The sequence below is a fragment of the Cervus canadensis genome, chromosome 14 (genome assembly GCF_019320065.1).
Source record: "Cervus canadensis isolate Bull #8, Minnesota chromosome 14, ASM1932006v1, whole genome shotgun sequence".
In the NCBI taxonomy this organism is placed as follows: Eukaryota; Metazoa; Chordata; class Mammalia; order Artiodactyla; family Cervidae; genus Cervus; species Cervus canadensis.
The window spans coordinates 58,876,424-58,893,815 of NC_057399.1; the positions used below are offsets into that span (position 1 = coordinate 58,876,424).

At 43.0% G+C, this 17,392-nt stretch overlaps 1 protein-coding gene across 1 annotated transcript in view; it reads left to right on the forward strand.

The window, feature by feature from the left end:
- LOC122453014 (cytoplasmic aconitate hydratase) overlaps positions 1-17,392 on the forward strand; it is a 66,062-nt gene that overhangs the window by 36,358 nt on the left and 12,312 nt on the right. The window contains exons 5-16 of the mRNA XM_043486813.1: positions 1,912-1,981; positions 2,101-2,284; positions 2,789-2,928; positions 4,925-5,096; positions 6,535-6,635; positions 7,598-7,714; positions 8,828-8,987; positions 10,506-10,641; positions 12,756-12,840; positions 13,620-13,776; positions 14,914-15,038; positions 16,672-16,776. Of these exons, the coding sequence (XP_043342748.1) occupies positions 1,912-1,981; positions 2,101-2,284; positions 2,789-2,928; positions 4,925-5,096; positions 6,535-6,635; positions 7,598-7,714; positions 8,828-8,987; positions 10,506-10,641; positions 12,756-12,840; positions 13,620-13,776; positions 14,914-15,038; positions 16,672-16,776 (1,552 nt within the window). The remainder of the gene's footprint in view (positions 1-1,911; positions 1,982-2,100; positions 2,285-2,788; positions 2,929-4,924; positions 5,097-6,534; positions 6,636-7,597; positions 7,715-8,827; positions 8,988-10,505; positions 10,642-12,755; positions 12,841-13,619; positions 13,777-14,913; positions 15,039-16,671; positions 16,777-17,392) is intronic.

Below are 17,392 nucleotides of genomic sequence, written 5' to 3' on the forward strand. Positions count from 1 at the left end.
GACAAGGAGGAGGATGTAGGGAGGAAGGTCACACATTAGGATTTGACCTGTTGTATTTGTGGTGCCCAAAGCATTCCTGGTGTAGATGCTCAGGATACATTGGGAATATGGATCTGGACCTGAAGACACAGGTGGGGACTGGAAGGATGTAGCCCTCAGTGTACTAGGATGAAGGTGGAGGACCTGAAGACACAGGTGGGGACTGAGGGATGGAGCCCTCAGTGTACTAGGACGAAGGTGGAGGACCTGAAGACACAGGTGGGGACTGAGGGATGGAGCCCTCAGTGTACTAGGACTAAGGTGGAGGACTGAAGACACAGGTGGGGACCGGAGGGATGGAGCCCTCAGTGTACTGGTATGAAGGTGGAGGACCTGAAGACACAGGTGGGGACTGAGGGATGGAGCCCTCAGTGTACTAGGACGAAGGTGGAGGACCTGAAGACACAGGTGGGGACTGAGGGATGGAGCCCTCAGTGTACTAGGACTAAGGTGGAGGACTGAAGACACAGGTGGGGACCGGAGGGATGGAGCCCTCAGTGTACTGGTATGAAGGTGGAGGACCTGAAGACACAGGTGGGGACTGAGGGATGGAGCCCTCAGTGTACTAGGATGAAGGTGGAGGACTGAAGACACAGGTGGGGACTGGAGGGATGGAGCCCTCAGTGTACTTGGAAAAGTTATTTAATATTTCTGTGCCTGGGCTTCCTCTTCTATACATTGGGATAATAGTAGTACCTACGTGAGGGGTTGTTACAATGATTGAATGAGTTCACGTGTGTAAACTCTATGACGCATCTTGCAATCTTGCACTTTGTCTTCTGCTATAATTATTATGGAGGTTGTTGCTATTACAATACCAGCACCACTGCTACAGTTTCTGTAACTACTACTGCAAGGAGGCAGTATAGGGATTTAGAACATCGATTCTGGAGTCAGACTGCCTGGGTTTCAATACCAATTCCAATTTACTTGCTGGGTGGTCTGAAGCACCTTACCTTCTGTCTGTCTCCTCTTGAAAGAAATGTGGATATTAGTTGCCCCTAACTTAAAGGGCTGTTTTGGAGACTAGATTAGAAAATAAATGTAAAGCACTTTAGTGCCTGGCTCTCGTAATGTCAGTAAGTGTTAACTGTCAATTAGTGAGGTCTGACTTGGGTCTTAGCAGTTAATTTTACTATCCTTCCATGTGTTCAGTCAGTCCATGACATGTGCTTCCTGTGTGCTCAGCATGCAGAGTTACCACTATGACTTATTCTACCTTGACTCAAAACAATGCAGTTTGATTATAAAAATCCTGGAAAAGCTTCCTGATAGTCTGCATTGTCCATGTCCATCCTGATGGATAGGATGACTTTCAGCAAACCTTGGCATGTAATTTGGGTTTTATAGATGTTCTTGGGTGGCACCATCTGCCCTATAAACCTCCATTTGGAGGATAGGAGGTTGTGATCCTACAAATTCTTGTGCCTCCTGGCATCACTGGGTCCCTGTCTCCCAACATAAAACAGATGAAAATGCCAGGCCCAGGAATGGCTCAGCTCAGAGGGGTGTCATAACAAAGTCACGGATGAGAAAGATGTATGGAAAGAAGGCTTCTTTAAGAATCTAAACTACTGTTCTCATCATAAATGTCTTAGGTCTGTTCCTAAGACTCAGACTTTATGATTAGAATAGTTTTTACTTAGATTCACTTAATGTTTTCTACCCACCATGTTTAAAGGCATTGTAAAAAATCACCTCAATCAAAAAATAAAGTTCTTTTTACTTTAATTAACTCTTCTTTGCCATGTGAATAAATGCATTACCACCCAGCAGGCCTACAGATAATATGCCATTTGGCTTATTATCATCAATAACTTTGGTAACATATTAAGCCTTAAAATTTACACGTTTACTTGTTCTCTTTGACAGGGCAGACAGTTTAAAGAAGAATCAAGACTTGGAATTTGAAAGAAATAAAGAACGATTTGAATTTTTAAAGGTATGGGCAGAGCTTGGTTCCACTGATTGATTCTTCCTGTGTGTGGGGTGCGAGGGAGCGGTGAGCTGCATCAAAGTGTGTCTGGCATTCACAGTGCTCCTCCCATTTCTCAACCCTAGTGGGGCTCTCAGGCCTTTCGCAACATGAGGATTATTCCCCCGGGCTCAGGAATCATCCACCAAGTGAATCTGGAGTATTTGGCAAGAGTGGTCTTTGATCAGGATGGATACTACTACCCAGACAGCCTTGTGGGCACAGATTCACACACCACCATGATTGATGGTTTGGGCGTCCTCGGTTGGGGTGAGTGGTTCCTGTGCCATATGTGCTAGTCTGTGGCATGGACCTCGATTTACTTTGATACCATTACATTCCAGCAGCATGAATTTGAATGACCAACAAATATCGAAAAGGTATTTTTGTCTGTTTTGCTTACTGCTTTATTTCCAGTACCCTGAAAAGTGTTTTGTGCCTTTTACGCACTCAGTATGTTTGGAAGAATGAATTGGAACAGGGGGTTAGGGACATTTAAAATAATTTAAAACCATCCAGAGAGTTTGTTAAAAATGGATACTCCTGACCCTCACTCTCCTTTTCTATGTGGAATCATGGGGATTTTGATTTAGATGTCGGGAGACCACACTCCAATAAACACTTGTTAAAAATTCTGTAGAGGGAAATAAAGGAAAGATAACTGTTCTTTATGGAAATATAACTCTACACTAGTAAAATACTGTAAGTGGGTTGACTACTTATTAATGATACTGAACTATGCCTGAGGAGTCATGAAACCATTTTTGCATATAGGTGTGGGTGGTATCGAAGCGGAAGCTGTGATGCTGGGCCAGCCAATCAGCATGGTGCTTCCCCAGGTGATCGGCTACCAGCTGGTGGGAAGTCCCCACCCCCTGGTAACATCCACTGACATCGTGCTCACCATCACCAAGGTAACCAAGCGCTGCCTCTTCTGGGGTCTTAGAGAGTCTCAGTGACAAACTGGGAGGAAGTCCTAAATGGACTCTCTCTTGGTTTCCATGTGCTAGGAATGCTAGGAAACAGCACGTTGATGACTTTAAAAGAGACAAGATAAGGTGAGAATTCTGTGGTCAAATTTCAGATCATTAGGTTCACGTTACTCTTCTGTTGCTGCGTGGATCTTTTTCTTTAAAAAAAAAAAAAATGTTTTTGAAACTGTGAAATAGTTTAAATACACAGAAGTTAAAATGACACTTATATGCCCACCACATAAACTTAACAGATGGTAACATTTTGCTGTTTTTGCTTCAGAGCTCTCTCTGTATGTACATTTTTTTAAGAAGTGAAATGTGATGTTTATGGCTAAAGCCACCCTCCTCATTTCTAGAGATAATCATTATGCTGAGGTTGTACAAAATCATTTCCATGCATATGTTTATACTTCTGTACTTTTTTCATGTGGTTCTTCTTTGTATGTAAATAACAAACTCTTTCTATGAATAATTTTTGATTTTTACAATTTCTTTCTCTGTATTATAAGTTATGTTATTGTAACGGATGTTTTTCCAAGCTGGAAAATTTGCCCTTGTTGGAAGTAATCTTTTATGATGATTTGCTTGCTTTGCAGAAAGAAGGCAGTTTCATTTTGAAAGATTATTAGAAAAGTAATTTTTTTATTATCACAAAGTTTCTTCTGGTTGTATAGTTTGGAGGCTTGGGGTATTTGGGATGGATACTACACTTTTGATTTAATCTTCATGAAAACCAGAATTGGATATGTTTGAATACTACAGCTTATCAGAGATGTCCACATCGTTCAAGTGTAGAATAATATAGGTTTTACCCACAAACTTTGGCAGAATGCCACATAATCAGAAGAGCCTGTCTACTGGTTGTCCACACACTTCATGAAACTGATTTCATGCAGGCCCAAGCTGGTCACTTATGCTGCAGCTCTGACTGATGGCTTGTATGGAAAAGATGTGGGAGTCAGACTGCCTGAATCTTTTGGTTACCTTTGACTTATACCTATGTTCAGGATATTCATTCATTATACACTTGGAAACAAGGCATTTGCTTACTCAGCAAGTGCAAATCGTAACTAATTTAAGTTGAAAGAATTTATTTAATCTTTAGAAAGTTTTCTCATTTTGAAAACTTTTCTTATTATTGTGTTTTTATATTATTTTTTCTTTCTCAAGAACTGTCTTGAAATAATTTTAGATTTATAGGTGAGTTGATGTAAAGGTAATACAGAGTTCTGTTACCTTTCTCTCAGCTCCCCCAGATGTTAACATCTTACATAACCATGGTACGTTTATCAGAAATAGTAGTTAACCCTGGTATGACATTTTTAACTAAACTAGAAATTCCACCAGTCTTTTTAGTAATGTCCCTTTTCTGTTCTAGGATCTACTACAGGATACCAGGTTATATTAGTTGCATTGCTTTTTAAGTTTTATTTTTAAAAGTAATCTATAATGTGTGCTCAGTCGTGTCTGACTCTTTGCAACCCCATGGACTGTAGCCTGCCAGGCTCCTCTGTCCATGGAAATTTCCAGGCAAAAATACTAGACCAGGTTGCCATTTCCTACTCCAGGGGATCTTCCCAACCCAGGGATCCAACCTGTGTCTCCTACATTGGTAGGCAGATTCTTTACCACTGAGCCACCTGGGAAGCCCATAATCCAAAATATATTGGGCTAATTTCTTGTTTGTGTTGACTCACAAGGCTAGTTTATGAGAATTGCAAGGGGATAGTTCTGCATTTTAAATAAGGGTTATTGGGACTTCTGTTGGTCCACTGGTAAAGACTCTGCTCTCCCAATGTGGGGAGCATGAGTTCAATCCCTGATTGGGTAGCTACAATCCTGCATGCCACCTGGCATGAGCATAAAACATAAATAAATAGTGAAAAAAAACTGTGGGTTATCAAATCTCAAATTCTGTTATTATCCTGTTGCTCAGCACCTCCGCCAGGTTGGGGTAGTGGGCAAGTTTGTCGAGTTCTTTGGGCCAGGAGTAGCCCAGTTGTCCATTGCCGACCGAGCTACGATTGCCAACATGTGTCCAGAGTATGGGGCCACTGCTGCCTTTTTCCCAGTTGATGAAGTCAGTATCAAGTACCTAGTGCAGACAGGTAAGTGCAGAACCCCGAGAACAGAAGGTCCTTTGTATAGTTCAGAGAAAGCTGAGAATTGGAGTGCTACCTTCTGCCTCTGTCCCTCAGTTAAACAGTAGAGGCATCACCCTAAAGAAGAGAAGGGAAGGGATGGTGGGGAGCGGAAAGCTACAAACTACACCCAGAGATAAGATTGGTTTCTGTGATCTAGAGGTGGCCACTGAAGCTCTTACTCATCTGGTACTGAATTTACAACCTCTATTGAAATGAAACAAATGGTTTTAGAGAAGGCGAACCCTTTCTTAAACAGAAACCTAAGAGAAATTTCTCCCATGTGTTTTCATGGAGAGGGTGACATGGGGTGTAGTGAACGCTGGGACCCAACAATAGATCATGATAAATATGCTAATGAAGATCAGACAGTCATCTGTTATAAGATCCATGCTGACAGCTGATGACCTTGACAATTCAGTGAAAGTGAACAGGCAAACAAAAGTGCTGATCTGATGTGGATCCAAGAATCAAGCTCTCCAGCAGTCTTAATTTACTGTCAGAGAAATGGGAGGACTGCATGTCCATTGGGCAAACCATGCGTATTATCTCCTACAACCAGGATCTTTCTGAATGAAACAGCAGAGCATTTGGGGTCATATTCCTGGTGATACAGTATCATGAGTTAGGACTTTGAACTTTGGAGTTAAACTCAGCTTCGACTCCTGGTTCTGCCATTTACAGCCTGTGTTCCACGGAAAAGTTATTTAATCTTCTTGAGCCACTATTTCCTCATCTATACATAAGGATAATAATATTGTTTGTCTCAGAAGGTCAGGATAAAGGATTAGACATTGAAATAATGCATTGAAAAAGTTTAGCCCACAGTGCTGGGCGCACAGCTTGTGGTTTGTGGTAGGAGATGGGGGGAAATTACTGTTTTAACAGGACTAATGTAGAATGTTGAGGGTCTATGGCCAGCTGAAGGCAGATGCGTAGGAGGGACACTTTGGGCAATTTGCTGATCTTAGGAGCCTCTTAATTCAGAACCATAATCAGGACTTCCCCAGTGGTCCAGTGATTTAAGTCTCCGTGCTTTCAATGCAGGGGCATGGGTTTCATCCCTGGTCAGGGAACTAAGATCCTACATGCCACACAGTGCCGCCAAATGATTGGGGGAAAAAAAAAAGAACTATAACCAAGAGAGAGGAGTACTTATAAGTAAGACTAGAATCCTTTTCAGAAAACAGTCCCTTCGGTAGAACAGCAGATTGGTTCATGGTCCCTAGTAAACAGCAGCATCTGTTGGAAAGGCAAACCATGAGTCTGAAGGCTGCGGTGTCAGCAGAGGGCTTGGAGTGTTTTAAGTGAAACCCCCATTATTTATGCAGTTGCTGCTAAAGGTATTAGTTTCATCAGAAAATACTGACATCTGTTACTTGTTACTTCTTAAAATGCCCATTAGGTCGTGACAAAGAAAAAGTACAGCATATTAAACAGTATCTTCAGGCTGTAGGAATGTTTCGGGACTTCAGTGACTCCTCTCAAGACCCAGACTTTGCCCAGGTATGGGAGCACCTCTCATTAAACACGTTTCCTCTTCCTCAAGCCTGTGGTTTTAATTGTGAAAGTTTTTCCCAGGGGGGTGTACTTGTAGGAAATTAGTCACTGCCAAGTTATCACAAAAGAATAGGGTGTTAAAGGCTGAAAAAATAAAAAAGATAAGGAATTTCAGACATAACAAAATAACATAACTTCTCCCTGTTCTTCCTGGCCATTAGGTTGAGTGTCTCCTTCTTTGATTTATTCCTCTTATGTAGATGACCTTTGGAGAAGAAGTTTAGAAGGACTGGAGCTATTTAAAGGCTGATAAGCTCATCAGAATTATAGATAGGGAAGAAATGAATGTGCAAGCCAATTGATTAAGTGTGCGCCAATCAGTTAGTTCAGTTTATCCATTACTTATCTTTACTCATTGTCCAGGGTGCAAACTAAACCCACATTTTTCTCTATAGCCAAGATCAGAGGGTAAACCAGATGTGGGACTATTATTTCCTTTCCTATTATTAATATGCTGAGGGAAGGAAATACTCCATCAGACTAGGGCCCATTTCTTGGCATTGATGACTTAATGACGACATCTCCCCAAGTCATCTTAGAAAAATTACAATGGTTTATCATTTCAGTAGGAAACACGTCTCAGACTAACTGAAGCAATTAAAAGGATATATGAGCTGCTTTATAAAGAGGGCCAAGTGGAAGACCACAGCAGCCACAGGGCCCACCCTGGTCTTTCTGAGAGTGTGCAAGGCTTCTGCCTGTCTCATGCTACCAAAGTGCTCTTCTGGATCTCTGGAAATTCATCCCTTCAGTGTTAAAAAGGGACCCTGACTTTCTTGGTTTTTTGAATGTGGTAGTCTGGTTTGTTTGTTCTTATTGTTGTGGTGTAAATTCTCTGGCACAGCTGTGTTTTTTTTCTTTGTGGGTATAATGCCAGTTCTGTGGTTCCTTTTCTTCTGGGTGGACAGGTTGTGGAGTTAGACTTGAAAACAGTAGTGCCTTGCTGCAGCGGACCCAAAAGGCCTCAGGACAAAGTGGCTGTGTCTGACATGAAAAAGGACTTTGAGAGCTGCCTGGGGGCCAAGGTAGGGAGCCGGGAGGGGTGGGTGGAGACCCTCCCCCTGCTGGCTTCTTCAGGCACAGGCTTCTTTTCACCCCTCCCGATGATGAATCTTCCTGAAGCCTAGTACTGAAGGCATTTCCTCTCCAAACTGAACCCCTCAGTGCCTCCTCCCGCCTTAGCTAGGAGCTGAGCAGCTTCCTCATAGCCCTCGATTGCTGTAAACACACTCAACCCTCCTTTTCATTTTTTCTAACTCTCCTTTTCCTAAGCATATCCACTCTTCACATGACTCACCACAGCGTTCACTCTGCTTGAACAAGCTATTCTGGCCACTAATTTTGTTCATGCCACCCCTGCCTACATGCCCTTCCTCACCAGCATGCCCCAATCTCTCAGCTCCTCCACAGCATGACCTCAGATCTCATAGCACAAAGTCATCTCTCCCTCATTTGAACGTCCTGGCATGAGTCTAAACCCCTGTGATGGCGTTTCATATCCTTTAACTGCATTGTTGGTACTTTATGTTATTTGCACGTCTGATTCTTTTACTAGACTCTGAAGTCTGAGGATAGGATTTATGTCGCAGTCACATTTGTGTCCCACACAGTGCCCAGCAGAGCATCTCGTACACAGCAGATTTTCAATGAAAAATTTCCCAAATGAATGATTAAGACTAGTGATGGGTTTTATCCATGGGACACCAGCCTTTTACCAAATGTTCAGCTGCACTGTGTTCGCCTCATTGCTCATTCTTGGCTGAATCTGGGCAAAATGGCACCTTTTTCTAAATTTCCGTATGGTTAGTGTCTCTGCCCTCTGTTGCCATTAAATCTGTACTAATTGCTTGAGTTAGACTAACTTTAAGCTAAATTTGTAGTTGTAGTGTTTCAATATTTATGGTGGGAAGGAGGTAATTGCTAATAATTTCAAAGCAAAATAAGATTCAGAAATCATGACTCCCTTTTATAAAGTTTTTAAAAAAGGAAAGGGAACTTTAATTTTTCTGTAGCATTTCAGAGTTTACCAGCTGAGATGTTTATGTTTTAAGAATTATAATTGCCAAAGTGCTTCTTCTCCTTCCAAAGTGAGAACTTTTGACCATATATATATATATTTTCTTTTTTTCTTCCTATAGCAAGGATTTAAAGGATTCCAGGTTGCTCCAGACCATCATAATGACCATAAGACATTTATCTATAATAACAGCAAGTTCACCCTTGCTCATGGTTCTGTGGTAATCGCTGCCATTACTAGCTGCACAAACACCAGTAATCCATCTGTGATGTTAGGGGCAGGTAAATACATCTGGTGGTCTTGTGGACATGTGGGTGGGAATTTCCAAGACATAACCCAAGGGTTTAATTAAGTTCTATGTGTGGGGCTTCCCTGGTGGTTCAGACCACAAAGAATCTACCTGCAGGACAGGAGACCCAGATTTGATCCTTGGGTTGGGAAGGTCCCCTGGAGAAGGGAATGGCAACCCACTCCAGTATTCTTGCTGCAGAGTCCTATGGACAGAGGAGCCTGCTGGGTTACAGTCCATGGGGTCGCAAAGAGTCGGACACGACCGAGTGACTAACACTTTGACTTTCGTAGTTCCCTGAACCTTGTCCTTCCCAGATGCTGAGACTAATTGGCCCAGAAATGTCTATTCAATAAATAGTGCCCAATATAAAATATTTAAAGTAGTATGGTCTTTAGAATTAACACAGAAAATAAGGAAGAGAGAGGAAGGAAAGATGAATTTCTGGTAAAGCCTAGAATCTTGTGTCTGAATTTAGAAAAAGGAAAAAATGTTTTCATGCCACAGATTGTTCTTCATAAAATCCCTTTTTATACAGTGGCATTTAGTCTTAGATACATTGCCAAGTGCATCCGAATTAGCACACAGGGCACTTGGTTGATAAAACTTATCTGCCTATTGTGCAGTTCTGGTTATTTAATGTTTACATGCAGAGTTTCACTAATATAAGGTCCCTCTAGTTTCCAAGTTTTAAAATATCCCGAAGAGTTCCTCTTGTGTCCACACACAAATAGTTCTTTCTTTATGAAGTGGACGGGTGCATAAGGAAACCTTTCTTTGTCCAAGTATTCGTCTCTTGCCCCTAAGCTTTGGACAAACAAGTTTCCTTAAGACAAGACACCAGCTTGTCTGTAGCTTCTTGTCTCTTAGTACCCACACTCCTTCTTTCTTTCCTACTTCGTGAGATGTCCTAAGTCAGAGCACCCAAGTGTCCCTGTCGTACATAGCCTCTGGATTTGCCCAGAATCAAGTGACCCAACAGCCCTTGATCTTCCACTTTAAGAAATATCTGAGAACAAGATTTTTAACTTCTAGGTGGACTGTACTCCTCACCAACTAGTACACAGTTCGTATACTTTAAGAACAGGCCCTTCCAATTATTTTTTATCCAATTAGAAAGATTGCTTTCCCTCCAGAAATGAAAAACTCACTCAATAATATAATCATGAATGGTTTATCTCTTTAAAAAACAAAAAGCACTTCTCTTTTCATGTCATTCACGTCCATGGCTCGTTCTGAGCTTACTGAACAAACGTGAATGACTTTGTGCTAGTGAGCGTTTGATTTCTACTGTTCATCCGTCAGTCGTCTTTGACTCTTTGCAACCCCGTGGACTGCAGCACGCCAGGCTTTGGTTTCTATTAGGCAGCAAAAAATGGCAGAAAGCACCAGCGTGAGTGGGGTCCTGGCAGGCGGTGCAGAAGTACAGACCAAAGTCAGTGTTTCCTGAACTGTCTGTAGTGCCTAGAGTGGGCAGCCTGCAACCATGTCTGTGTTTACTGTTTCACAGGCTTGTTAGCGAAGAAGGCTGTGGATGCAGGCCTGAGCGTGAAGCCTTACATCAAAACTAGCCTGTCTCCCGGAAGTGGTGTGGTCACCTACTACCTGCGGGAAAGCGGAGTCATGCCTTACCTGTCTCAGCTTGGGTGAGGGAGAAGTCTCTTACACCACTGCTTTTGTTGCATTGTATTCCACAGATACCTTGCTAAGTCACCTTGAAATGGATGTAAGCTTATCTGATGGTATCTGATTGCATACTGCAGACTTTAACCCTCACTTTCCAACAGGCACGTCCTTCCCGTACAGTTGTGCTGGTTGTTCATCAGACAAGGGTATCTGTGAAGACAGTGTGGGCTGATATCAAGCCCGTGCTCCGCTGTAGCACTGCACTCCTAGGGGAGTGGGCAACTTTTCTCAGTTACGTGAAGGTGTGCTGTGGGCTAATATTGGCTCTGCCACAGAGAGTCTGCCCTCTGTATGAAAATAATTATTTCACGTACCTGGAAATGTTGTGATTCACTGAAGTCAGTTATTTGTTTCCAAATACAGTTTCTCCTAGTAACTCACTATTACTAATTTAATTGACATAGATTTTATTATGAACCTCATAAAAGTTTGGAAGTCCCTGGGATTATATAATAAGAATAGTGAATCAAGATATCAGATATCTGATTTCGACTTTTAAAAATTACAGATCATTTAGGTAGTCTCCTCATAATTTACTTACAAATTTAAAAAGCAAATTACTTATAAAAGTAAATTATATGAAGTAGAGAGACCAGAAATAAACCCATTCACCAATAGTTAATTAATCTTCGACAAAGGAGGTAAGGATATGCGATGGAGAAAAGACAGTATCTTCAGTAAGTGGTTTGGGAAAGCTGGACAGCCTCATTTAAATGAATGAAATTAGGATACTCTTCACACTATATACAAAAATAAACTAAAAATGGTTTGAAGACTTAAATGTAAGACATGACCCCATAAAACTACTAGAAGAGAACATAGGCAAAACAGTCTCTGACATAAGTCATAGCAATATCCCAAGGCAAAAGAAATAAAAGCAAAAATAAATAGAACCTAAAGGGAATCAAAAAAACTCTGCACATCAAAGTAAACCATCAGCAAAATTAAAAGAAAAGCTATAGAATGGGAGAAAATATTTGCAAACAATGCAACCAACAAGGGGTTAATTTCCAAAATATACAGATAGCTCATACAGCTCAATATCAGACCGACAACCCAGTCAAAAAATGAGCAGATGACCTGAATAGACATTTTTTCAAAGAAGACTTACAGATGCCAACAGGCACATAAAAAGATCCTCAATATCACTAATAATTAGAGGAATGCAAATCAAAACCACAATGAGGTATCACCTTACACCAGTCAGAATGGCCATCATCAAAAAGTCTTACAAATAATAAATGCTAGAGAGGGTGTGGAGGGTGTAGAGAAAAGGGAACATTCTTACACTGTAGGTGAGGATGTAAATTGGTGTCACCAATATGGAAAGCAGTATGGAGGTTCCTTAAAAAACTAAAAATAGTAGAGCTACCATATCATCCAGCAGTTCCACTCCTGGGCATATATCTGGAAAAGACAAAAACTCTAATTCGAAAAGATAAATGTACCCACATGTTCATAGCAGCACTATTTGTAATAGCTGAGACATGGAAGCAACCTAAGTGTCCATCAACAGATGAATGGATAAAAAGATATATACATAACAGAATACTACTCAGCCAGAAAACAGAATGAAATATCGCCATTCACAACAATATGGATGGACCTAGAGAATATGGTACTAAATGAAGTGAGTCAGCAGAAAAAAACAAATATTATATATTAGCACTAATATGTGGAATCTTTAAAAAATGATGTAAATGAGTCTTTTTACAAAATAGAAACAGACTCACAGATAGAGAAAGCAAACTTATTGTTACCAAAGGGAAAGTCGGGGATTTGGAAGGGGGAGGGATTAGGAGTATGGGATTAACAGATACACACTACTAGGTATAAAATAGGTAAAATACAATATAAAATCAACTATACTTCAGTCTTTTTTTAAAGTAAATTATAAAAAGGAGTCTTAACCGAATGATTTGGGATGAATGAATAGTAGATCAAAACGCTCCCGAGAATGAAAGCCTCACAGAGACAGCCCTGTGTTAACCTTCTGTAAGTCAGTGGTCTCCAGGAACCAGCAGGCGGGCCCACTGGGAGCCATCCTGCACCCCGCGCTTCTCTCCCACACCAGGTTCGATGTGGTGGGCTACGGCTGCATGACCTGTATCGGCAACAGCGGGCCCTTACCGGAGGCTGTGGTAGAGGCCATCGTGCAGGTAATTACAGGGGAGCCTGTGGGTCTTTCTTTTTCATATGATGTGGCATGAAATGCTGGTAATTTTAAAGAAAGTTCAGGGAAGCATGGGGTGTATGTGGTTAAGAGAATGGTCTTTGGAGTTGAGTTAAACTTATTAATTGTATATCTTTGAGCAAGTTCATGAACCTCTTTGTGCCTCAGTTTTCACAGCTGTAAACGGGAAGGGATAACAGTATGTGTTTCAGAAAACTGCGAGCATCATGGTGATAGTGGACACAAAGGCCTTAGTGCGGTGCCTGGCCGGCGCATGCCCCATGCACGTGACGGCACCAGAATCATTCGTTCCTGTTGTCTGCAGGCTGGTTCCAAGTCAGACAACTGAACATAAACTCATTGGCTTGATTTTTGTCCCATAAATTCTCTAGCGTTGAAAAATACTATTTTGTCTGCTTGCACTGATTATAGAATCCCTGTCAGCCAGTGTGGCTTCCTCTAGCTGTCAACCTGTCATCTTCCCCCCCTGTTCCTGGGCCCCCGGCTGCAGAATAACTAGGATGCTGCCTCCTGACCCATCTGGTATTTCCTCATGAGCAGAAACCATCCAGTGCGTCTCTCTGCTGCTTTTGACCCAGCATGTCTCCCCCAGGGTCACCCTGTGTGGTCTCCTTCCCCGGGGAGAGGACCAGTGCAGGGGAAGCTTAAAGGGCTACTTGACTTAAAGGTGAACTTCAGCAGCTGGGTCTAGGAAGCCCAGGCAGTCTGTTGTCTTTGTGACCTGTTTCCCCCTTCCTCACACAGGGGGACCTTGTAGCTGTCGGAGTGCTGTCTGGGAACAGGAACTTTGAAGGGCGAGTCCACCCCAATACCCGGGCCAACTATTTAGCCTCTCCGCCCTTAGTAATAGCCTATGCGATTGCTGGGACCATCAGGATCGACTTTGAGAAAGAGCCACTGGGTAAGATCTGATTTGTGGGGTTACAATTTTGTTTTCCCCCCAATGAATTTGAAAACGTTACTGGAAAAAAAGTTATTGTTTTCCTTAATAAATAATGAAGCCTAGAATCTCCAAAGATCAGAGGAGGAAGAAGGGTCTTTGCTTCCTTTCCCAGCATACAGCTAAGACATAATTAAAATAGCTAAACAAGAATTTATAAAGGGGAAGGGACAAAAAGGGAAAGAAACACCAAGAGTAATGGAGGTCTTGCCATTCTGGCCTCTGCTCCAGCCCCTCCCTTTCCAGCGCCTGCTTCAGTCTCACGATAGCCTGGTTTTAATCTCTCTGCTGTAGGAACACGTCCGCAGTGTGACGCTTCTCAAAGCTTGGGGGACCTGATGCTTTGTTTCCTTTCCCCTGGCCTCCTGTGTGCCCTCCTCAGTCCGTGCTACGCAGATTAGATAATATGAAAACGGTGCCCTAGACTTGACTTTAAGGAAATCACAGCTTTAGACGTGCAGCTGATCCTCATTACATATGTATTCCGTATTTTCAAATTTTTTCTACTCATTGAAGTGGATTTTCACCCCCAAAATCAGTGCTCATCACACTCCCATGGTCACTCACAGACATGCACGAGGTGGTGAAAACTCACCGTGCCTCTCTCCGCTGAGGTCAAGCAAGGTGACACTCTGTCTTTTTATTCAGGTCTCATGCTGCAAACAAGTGTCCTGTTTGTGCTCCAGATAGCATCATGTTTTTCACACTTTTGTGCTTTTTCTGGGTGGTTTTACTGTTTAAGATGACCTCTGAGAGTAGGGCTAAAGTGCTGTGGAGTATTCCTGAGCCCAGGAAGGCTGTGACAGGCCTCATGTTAGACAGGCTCATGAGTTCAGTGTGAATGCATCAATAGTATGTAAACAGAAATACATGAAACAGCATTACGTATTGATCAGTTGACAACAATGTTGTGGATAAACACCCTTGGGAGCCTAACCTGTGTGTTTCTTGTGGGCAGTGACTGAGTGTTCTCTAAGTGTGCACAGAGAATTTACTGAATGTAACTGCTCTGAACAATGAGACTGGGCTGACTGCCTGTGACCATGAAAATTGGATATGAGATGAAGTTCATCTCACTAATAAGCAATTTCTCCCCAGGGGTCAATGCCAAGGGACAGCAGATATTTCTGAAAGACATCTGGCCGACCAGAGACGAGATCCAGGCGGTGGAGCGTCAGTACGTGATCCCCGGGATGTTTAAGGAGGTCTACCAGAAAATAGAGGTGAGGTCCCCACCCCAGTGTCAAGGGGAAGTCGCTCCTCCACGTCATCTCTGCCAACCTTGAGGCTAGTGTCAGTATCAACCAGACAAAGTGGTATTTCTTCAGATGACTGGGAAAGTGGTACAGTCATTTTACTCTTACAATTCAGGCTCTTCCAGACCCCACTCTCCCCAGCTGTTCCCAGATTTGGACGCCTGAGCAGCAGGCTCAGGAGGCGTGGACTCAGCACGGATGCGGCTCCTGGCTAGCTCTGCGTGGCTCCCCTCTTCCTCTGACAGCCCAGGGTGAGCATGAGCTGTGGATGAGGAGCCCAGTGTCCCTATAGTGTGTCACTGAGGGGCCACATGGCTGAACACACCGCTCAGATTTATCTGCCGGCTTCAAAGAGTAACAAATAAAAGCCACTCAGTAGGAAGCACCAAACTATGAAGCTGCTGAAATTAAAAAAAAAAAAGAAAACTTCCTGTGCATTTTACAAACAGGGGGAAATGTATGGGGCTCGATACCACTCTCCGAGACTCTCGAATGTTACCCTTTTCCCTGGTTTCTGTGTTAGGCTGACCCCAGGGCTTCTGGCTGGGGCTGGTAGCTTGAAATACGAGGGCAGACTGGGCAGCAGAGTCAGATGGGAGTCACACTCACACACCGTGAATCCCTTAAGCTGCTCTTTGGGAAATGGTTCAAGGCAGTTTGGTGGATACTGGGCTAAATGCATTTCTCCAGAGGCTGAGTTAATGACGTGGAGCAAGTTCAAGCCAAGTTGAACGCATGGTGGCCGTCACTATCTAATGTCCTTGTGACCGGAAGTCTACCTCCCCAAATCTTCAGAGCATCAATAACTTCCCCTCGGGTACAACCTGGATTGTTATTTCATAAATTATGTGTGTTAGTTACCTATTGCTCTGCAACACATTACTCCTGAACTTAGTGAATTAAAACAGCAAACACTTCTTACCTGTGTCTGTGGGTCAGAAATGGAGGTGCCGCTTAACAGGGTGTGTCTGCCTTCACAAGGCTTCCTTCCAGGTGTCATCTGAGGCTGTGGTCTCACCTGATGATTTGACTGGGGAGGAGCCAGTTCTTAGACCGCTTGTGTGGTCATTGGCAGGATAAAGGACCTCGCATGCTATGGGTGAAGGCCTCAGCTTCTCACTGACTGTCAGCGAGAGACACCCCCGTCAGGGCCTTACTAGCGGGTCTCTTCACAGCATGGTGACTGGCTTCCATCAGAGCCAACAAGAGCAAGTAAGAGGGTGAGGAGACAGAAGACAGTCTCTATAACCTAATCCTGGAAATGAGTCGCTAGGCTCAGCCCTCACCCAGCAGGACGGGTTCATTTACGGGTAGGATTCCCACGAGGCAGGAATCCTCCTGGGAATCATTTAAATGGGGTCTAATTTAAATAGGAATCTAAAATGCGGTCATTTTAGAGATGGCCTGTCACAGCGCATGTGTATTTGTAAATTACTTGGCATGGTGTTATCTTTGTATAGACATGTTGTGTGACCATTTAGGCTAAGAATTGGTTTTACTATACTGTTAGCTTGAATATATGTATTATGTTCACATGTTAAGTCTTCCTCAGGATGAACTGTGATTAGACCTGCCTGTCCTTTTTTTCTTTCTCCCCAAGACTGTGAATGAGAGCTGGAATGCCCTAGCAGCCCCGTCAGATAAGCTATATTGTTGGAATCCCAAATCTACATACATTAAATCACCACCATTCTTTGAAGACCTGGTAGGCCCTTTTTTTTTTTTTAACAAAATGTGTTCTTCAAAAAGTTTCTTGGCTTGTAAAATCTACTTGATTAACCAGTACCCTCGCTTTGACTACCTGCTTCGTTGAAACCTTTACACACTTGAGCAGATAACACTGGGGAGAGCTTGAGGAAGCTGGGTTATTTGGCTGGCATGGGCCTGTAGTTTTGTCTGTCCAGGGCTTCTGTGTGGCTGTGCAGAGACCCCTGGAGATCAAGTATCGCCGGGACAGAGACTCAGTAACGTCTGAGGGGGGCTGTCCAGGAGAACAGCCTCCAGGACCTGCCATACTTAAGCCTCATACCCATACAAACAAGGGACATCTTCTCTGAAGCTGATGTTCAGGAGTCTGTGCTCTCCTGGTGGGAGGAGGGGATGAGAGGATGTGAGTAGAAGGCAGGACTCCTGCTGTACTCAGCACTTGGGACCTTCTCTGAATGTGGAGAAAGAATGTCATTTGCGGCAGCATCCCTTTTGCTTTTGAGGGGATAGTGCCAATACTTCACCTCCTTCAAGGATGAGATATGAATATCTTGCATAAATTCACTTTGCTTTACTAAACACCCCTGATAAACCCAGTAAAACGAGAATTCTCT